Raw genomic sequence first — 7,766 nt, 5'->3', positions numbered from 1 at the left:
AATCCAGTAGTTCGTTTGAATTTAGGAAGATGATATCACTCACATTTATATGGCCACACGTTTCCAGGGGTGTTGGATAACTAACATCTATCAAATAGTATTTATCTGACAAACAATTAAAAATGTGAAGAGAAATTAGAACTCAATAGTATTAGTAGGATTACAAATGGTATTAATTTAAAAAGTGCAGAGTGATAAAGTTATGAAGTTTGGTGGTGATAATATAAAGAGTTATTGTGTTTGGTGAAATTGTAAAAATGAATAGAAAAATAAAGTTATGATTAAGTAAAATGAGAAGTGAAAAATTGAAAAAAAAATAAAGTAACAAAAATAAACCGATCTATGACTTTGGAGCTTCTACTTTTGACTTATTTTAAAAATATAAAATCTGAATTTATAATTTCATTTGATTTTCAAATATACATAGTTTATATAGGATTAAAGATGGAGTGGATCTTTTATCGGAGAGTTTAATATAGTTTTTGCACAATTGTGTTATTAATTTTCGTGCAAATGAGGTACTATGTGTGGAGTCTTTGATGGACATAGTTGTTGAACACTGGTTAACACTAATTCATTGCATTTTTAAATAACAAGAATCATTTACGAGAAAGAAGGAAATAAACTTTTAGTTCCAATTAGAATTTTGCTTGAGATTGTAATCAAGTTTTTTTTGTTAGTACTGTTAAGAAAATTCTCTACCTCTTCGTAAACAACTAATTTATTTGTGTGTGACTACCCCTCCTAACAAATGTCGTTCCAAAGAATTGAATCATTGGATTTTTAATCATTCTATGAGTATAGTGATATATTACACCACTAAATCAATGTCTTATTGGTTGCAATCAATAATTTATTCTTAACCATAGAGAAACAATTCTACATTTTTCAAATGTTGGGAATGGATTCTCATGGAAAAGAAATGTTTATTTGTCTTAATTTGGATAGAAATCTAAATTTCACTTTAAACTAGAGGTGACAAAATTATCCACAATCCATCCAAATTCATCTGTTAGAGCTAACTAATTTAAATGGATATAATCCAATTGATAGTGTTGATAATGGATATCCATGGATATATCCATTTGGATGGATGCCCAAATCATCCAAAAATAAAAATAAAAAAATTATTTTCTTTGCATATTCAATTTCATTTATATTTAAGAAAACTAAATTCAAGCAAATCTATCTATGATTCTTACTCTCACTTATAATATTTTATTAAATTGATATCAATTATAGGAATGTATGTAGTTAATATCAGTGTTGTTAAAACCGTTTCGTATCGGTCGGTTGAACCAGTTCTAATACCGGTACGGTATAATAATTATATCGGTCATACAATCGTACCGGTCAAAACTGGTCATAACAAGCTGTTATGACCGATTTTGACCGGTATGATTGCATGATCGATATAATTATTATACCGTAACGATATTAGAACCTGTTCAACCGGCCCATACGAAACAGTTTTAATAACACTGATATTAACTGCATACACATTTCCTATAATTGATATCAATTTAATAAAATATTAAAAGTAGAGTGAGAATCATGGATAGATTTCATTGAGTTTAGTTTTCTTAAATATAAATGAAATTGAAAATGCAAAGAAAATAATTTTTATTTTTTTATTTTTAGAAGAATTGGATATCCATCCAAATAGATATATTCATTGCATATAATGGATGGATTTGAATCTATCAATTATCAACATTATCCATTAGATTACATCCATTAGCTCTAACGAATGAATTTAATTTGGATGGATTTGGATGAATTATGGATTGTGGATAATTTTGCCACCTCTAATTGGATATCCATCCATCCAAATCCATGAAAAAAGAGTCATGGATAAATTAGATTGATTGGAATCCATTGAATATGGATGAATTGAATAACCTAAAATGTAGTTTAAATGAATTTATATGAATTAATGGATAGCTTTTCATCCATCCATTAGCATCCAAATCCAAATCCATCCATTTGCCACCCTTGCTTGAAACCAGTTGATTTATTGGTTTTAATACATATTAGGACGATCTTAAACATTTAAATTGATGAGACATTTTGAGTACTATCAGTGGTATTCACACTTTTGGATAAAAAAACTAATTCAATTCGGTGTTAGAGTTATTCCTCCCAATAAATGTCAGTCCCAAAAATCAAACCATTGATCTTTTGATCATCCTAAAGATCTAACAACATGTTACGCCACTAAACCAACACATCATTATATGTAACCACAAGACATTTCTATTGTTAACTAAAACTAAATGCTAAATATCATATAACACTAAATCTTAGAACTTTTTTTGGTACTACCAATCAAATCTTTTTACTTTTTTGGGTAAGAAACTAATTTATTTTAGGGTTCGTGGCTGCCCCTCTCAACAAGTGCCGCTTTCAAGAATTGAACTTCTAACTGTGGAGATCCAGTGAAATTTTACACCATTAAACTAACATCTTGTTAATACTAAAACTTGGAGTTTAACACTTGACAATGACACTTCATGGCAAAGACAAGGACACCATCCTTACAAAAAAGAATTTAATTGCTTAAAAAACATTGAGCCAAGGAAGACTCTCGCAAGGATAAAAATATTCGTTAGGAAACAATAAGATAAATTAAATCAAACCCTTGTAATAATAATTGATCTCATAAAATGATTTAATAAATTATTATTTAAAAAAGATGAAAACATTAATTAAATGGTTTTTTTCTGGAAAAATTATGCTTGGAAAACAAATTGGAAAGCATTCCTTTTGTAGAAAGAGAGAAAACAAATAAATCTAAGATTCTCAATGAAAACATTTTGAGTATATGAAAAATATTTAGCATAAACAAATGGTTTTTGAAATTAAATAATAAAACAATATATTTGTAGAAAATAATTAGTATATATATAAAAATACCATTTCAATTTTTTTTAAGAAAACATGAAGTAGGATTTTATTTGAAAAATATTTTGAGAATAATTATTTTCTATAAATAATTGATAGTTGTTCATACTTTTTTCATCATCCAAACATATTAAGTACCTACAATAAAATATTTTACAGAGTCCGTCCAATTTGCATTTAATATAAATATTTGAAGAAGTATCTTCCGAGAACCTATATGTCACTTAATAAAAAAAAATGTAGATTTACCATAAAGCTATATTAATCAATATTTTGTAACGAACTATCATACATTTTGTTATATTATATAGTAGATAATATTAGATTTCCAATTTCTAAAGTTAATCCAGTTGATAGAGTTATAAATATGAAATGTAACTATGTCCCATTGTAGACAAGTGCTTTTTTCCCCTTTTTTATAAAAAGAAAATTTGTTTTGCCTATAAGATATTTTTAATTTTGAATTTACCTAAATACAAAATAACAGAAATAGTTTACCAAAAAAGTTTGACACCTTGGTCTTCAAGATGGACGGCAGATCTCATCCCAACATCATGACTCATATCATTGGTCAGAACAACAAATCACTGAACTATGATTGGTCCACGTCATCACAAATGACATGTTCGAGCGTAATGGTTCAGGTTGAGGGGCCGAATTTAATCAAAGTCGGTCTAGGCTCGTTAAGCCACCCACATTATAAAAACGACTCAGTGCCACGAACCATAGAATCAAAGTAACTCCTTCGAACTTCACCATTCAAATCGTAATCGTGAACACTTCTAACTAAAAGAGGAAGAAGAACGATAGAGAGAGAAATAGTGAGTTAAACATGGCTCATTCGTGGGCACGAGGGTCTCTCATTGTTCTCGCTATCATTTCGTTCGGTAATTTTCTACGCTATCTTTTATTTTTATTTCAATGTAAAATTTTTTAACAGATCTTGCATGCTTTTCACTTATTCATTTTTTGCTGGCTTGGATCTGGTGTGATTGGTAGTATTGCATGATAATAGAACTAGTGAGATCTTAGATGAACTTGTTTAGGATATGTAAATCACGCTTGGTTAATTCACCAATTCAGTGTTTTTTATTTTATTTTATTTTAAATATTGCAAGATCGTTATATGAGGATCTTAAGCATACTCGAGAATGAGTTAGAACCATTTCCATTAATGGAGAGACAAACACATCACAAATAACTTACAAAACACGAGTTAATAAATGATGATGCAATGAATACAGTCTAAAAATCTGTTATACTTTTGTGGATACATTTTTTCTCCCGATGGATTAGTAATTAGTTAATAAATATTTCTTTTCATTAAAGTGAGGGATTGGTAATTAATATTGGGGTAAGTTTGGTTGGGTTCTGTTAATTGCTTGAGATTTTTCAGTTATTGTATGCATTACAGTGTTGCTAGGTATTGAGGTTTTCATATGTGTGATTTGAATGTGGCATGTTGAAATTTTTGCCTAGCATATAATTGAATACACTCATCATTACTTTATACGTTATTTGAGTTTACATGATTCTATATGAAAAAAATGTTTTCATTAAACTGAGGGATTAGTAATTAGAATAATGCTTTGATGTAAAGCAATGAGACTTTTCCATTTTGTAATCATTTTTACTAGGATGAGTTGTTATGTTGTAATTAACATTGAGAGATTTCATCACAGGATGTCTATTTGCGATTTCCATTGCAAAAGAGGAAGCCACAAAGTTGGGAACAGTAATTGGGATAGATCTTGGAACAACATATTCATGTGTTGGTGTTTACAAGAATGGCCATGTTGAAATCATAGCCAACGACCAAGGTAACCGTATCACCCCATCATGGGTTGGGTTCACCGACGGCGAGAGATTGATTGGGGAGGCTGCTAAGAATCAGGCAGCTGTTAACCCCGAAAGGACCATCTTTGACGTCAAGAGACTTATCGGAAGAAAGTAAGTCATCTTCAAGTTGTTGATTTATGATAATTTGATTTGATGAGAATATTGGGGACTGAGGTGTATATTTTTTTTCAGGTTTGCAGATAAGGAAGTTCAAAAAGACATGAAACTTGTTCCTTACAAGATTGTGAACAAGGATGGAAAACCTTATATACAGGTCAAAATTAAGGATGGTGAGACCAAGGTGTTCAGCCCTGAGGAAATCAGTGCTATGATTCTTATCAAGATGAAGGAAACAGCTGAAGCATTTCTCGGGAAGAAAATTAATGACGCTGTGGTTACTGTCCCAGGTAACTGGAGCAAAGTGCAATTAAATTTATTTCTATATTTAATCTTTTCTTGCTGCTTTTGTCTTCATTCTAATTTCTCTTGGTTTTTCTTTGAAATTTGCAGCTTACTTCAACGATGCTCAGAGACAGGCCACCAAGGACGCTGGTGTTATTGCCGGTCTGAATGTTGCTAGAATTATTAACGAACCCACTGCCGCTGCTATTGCCTATGGACTGGACAAGAAAGGTGGCGAGAAGAACATTCTTGTCTTTGATCTTGGGGGTGGAACTTTCGATGTCAGTATCTTGACAATTGATAATGGTGTTTTTGAGGTGCTTTCTACAAATGGAGATACTCATCTTGGAGGTGAGTGCTTTCGTATTTAAGACAGAATGACATGAACTTAGATAGAAATTATTATCTCCATTAAATTTTCCTTCTGCTACTAATGCCTGCTATTTCTCCATCTCTTTCTAGGTGAGGACTTTGATCATAGAATAATGGATTACTTCATTAAGTTGATCAAGAAAAAGCATGGAAAGGATATCAGCAAGGACAACAGAGCTCTCGGCAAGCTGAGGAGAGAAAGTGAGCGTGCAAAGAGAGCTCTCAGTAGCCAGCACCAAGTCCGTGTGGAAATTGAATCACTTTTTGATGGTGTTGATTTCTCTGAGCCACTTACCCGAGCTCGGTTTGAGGAGTTGAACAATGACTTGTTCCGTAAGACAATGGGGCCAGTGAAGAAGGCAATGGAAGATGCTGGATTACAGAAGAGTCAGATTGATGAGATTGTTCTTGTTGGTGGAAGCACTAGGATTCCAAAGGTACAACAGCTCTTGAAGGATTACTTCGAAGGAAAGGAGCCAAACAAGGGTGTGAACCCTGACGAGGCAGTTGCATATGGTGCGGCAGTGCAAGGAGGCATTTTGAGTGGAGAGGGTGGTGATGAAACCAAAGGTAATATAGTTTATACTCTAGCAGTCTAGCTTTAATTACTTGGCACGCATAAAAATTTCAATGATGCAAGTGGATTTCTGTTCGTAACAACTTATCCTTTGTGCTCATTGGATCCAGATATCCTTCTCCTGGATGTGGCTCCCCTCACCCTTGGAATTGAAACTGTTGGTGGGGTGATGACAAAGTTGATTCCCAGAAATACTGTCATCCCTACCAAGAAATCTCAGGTTTTTACCACCTACCAGGATCAGCAAACTACCGTCTCCATTCAGGTACTGTTTGTAATTTAACAGCACTCGGTGTGCGATGCTTGGTTTCATTTTAAATTTAAAATGCTTGACTCAATGGATTTTAAAGGTTTAACCTCAATCGGGATGCTGTTTCAATGATCAGGTGTTCGAAGGTGAGAGGAGTCTCACAAAGGATTGCCGACTTCTAGGGAAATTTGATCTGACTGGAATTCCACCAGCTCCAAGGTTTGTTTCCTGGTTTAATGGCCCCTAAATATTTCTCTGTTGATCTTATTATTTATTGGTATGTGTGATTTTCATTGTTATTTTGTGTGATAATTGAACAGGGGTACCCCTCAAATTGAAGTTACCTTTGAAGTTGATGCAAATGGTATCCTAAATGTGAAGGCTGAAGACAAGGGCACTGGTAAAGCAGAAAAGATCACCATCACAAATGAAAAGGGACGCTTGAGCCAGGAGGAAATTGAGCGGATGGTTCGTGAAGCAGAAGAGTTCGCTGAGGAAGACAAAAAGGTCAAGGAGAGGATTGATGCTCGTAACGCTCTTGAAACATACATCTATAACCTCAAAAACCAGATTGGTGACAAAGATAAGCTTGCTGACAAGCTGGAGTCAGATGAGAAGGAGAAAATTGAGACCGCAGTTAAGGAAGCGTTGGAATGGTTGGATGACAACCAAAGTGCCGAAAAAGAAGAATATGATGAAAAGCTCAAAGAGGTAGAAGCTGTTTGTAACCCAATTATCACAGCTGTTTATCAGAGATCAGGTGGTGCCCCAGGCGCCGATGCATCAGCTGAGGATGATGATGATTCTCACGATGAGCTCTAGAGATATTTTGCTCGGATTCAAATGGTGCTAAACTCAGAAGCTAGAATTGATAAGCAGTGATAGCTTAGGTAATTTTCCGGATAGGTTGGAATTTAGAATTGCCCATGCGCTTGTATTTTTTTGGTGGCAAAGATACTTGCAATATTTACTTTCTTTTTTGCTAATTTTACAAGAAAACTTCTTCAGCTGTATATCGCGGTATGAGTTTTACTTTTCGTATGTTTGTGTTCATTGGTTGGGTTTGATTGTCGTGCTAGCCACTTATAGATTTAGGTGAAAACTAAACAGTATAAAAAAGAAACACCCATTTACCCAAAAAACATAAAGAAACACTAAACATGAAATTTGTCTCAACTCTCAACAACAAGGAGTTTTGACCTTCTGTTAAATATGAAGAAGCAAAGTTGTTTCTGAGACATCCTCGAAAGCCATCACCTACTGCTGCTGTATCTTGCGTGGGTGATGGGCTGAATATCTCAATGTTTTTATTAATGGCTGAAGGTTGAAAACTTCAAATTTTAAAGTTGGAGATGACAAAAAATACTTGCAGATGTCAATACTCACAAAACAACTCAGAACAAGTACCCACTGAGTTATTAA

At 33.4% G+C, this 7,766-nt stretch overlaps 1 protein-coding gene across 1 annotated transcript; it reads left to right on the top strand.

Annotated features, from left to right (window-relative positions):
* LOC109331435 (mediator of RNA polymerase II transcription subunit 37f-like) lies at nt 3,614-7,395 on the top strand. Its single transcript, XM_019565928.1, has 8 exons — nt 3,614-3,791; nt 4,587-4,854; nt 4,936-5,150; nt 5,254-5,496; nt 5,608-6,087; nt 6,205-6,359; nt 6,481-6,563; nt 6,665-7,395. Exons 1-8 carry the CDS (start codon nt 3,737-3,739, stop codon nt 7,164-7,166), a joined length of 2,001 nt encoding a protein of 666 aa, XP_019421473.1. The 5' UTR covers nt 3,614-3,736; the 3' UTR covers nt 7,167-7,395.

Source organism: Lupinus angustifolius, chromosome LG17 (assembly GCF_001865875.1).
Source record: "Lupinus angustifolius cultivar Tanjil chromosome LG17, LupAngTanjil_v1.0, whole genome shotgun sequence".
Lineage (NCBI taxonomy): Eukaryota > Viridiplantae > Streptophyta > Magnoliopsida > Fabales > Fabaceae > Lupinus > Lupinus angustifolius.
This window is presented reverse-complemented; position numbering and strand designations above follow the sequence as displayed.

Excerpts from the sequence above, each read along its gene's own strand:
- LOC109331435 (XM_019565928.1), top strand. The coding sequence starts at position 3,737 with ATGGCTCATTCGTGGGCACGAGGGTCTCTCATTGTTCTCGCTATCATT. Across the intron at positions 5,497-5,607 it reads TGGAGATACTCATCTTGGAG|GTGAGGACTTTGATCATAGA; the intron begins GTGAGTGCTTTC and ends ATCTCTTTCTAG. Across the intron at positions 6,564-6,664 it reads GGAATTCCACCAGCTCCAAG|GGGTACCCCTCAAATTGAAG; the intron begins GTTTGTTTCCTG and ends ATAATTGAACAG.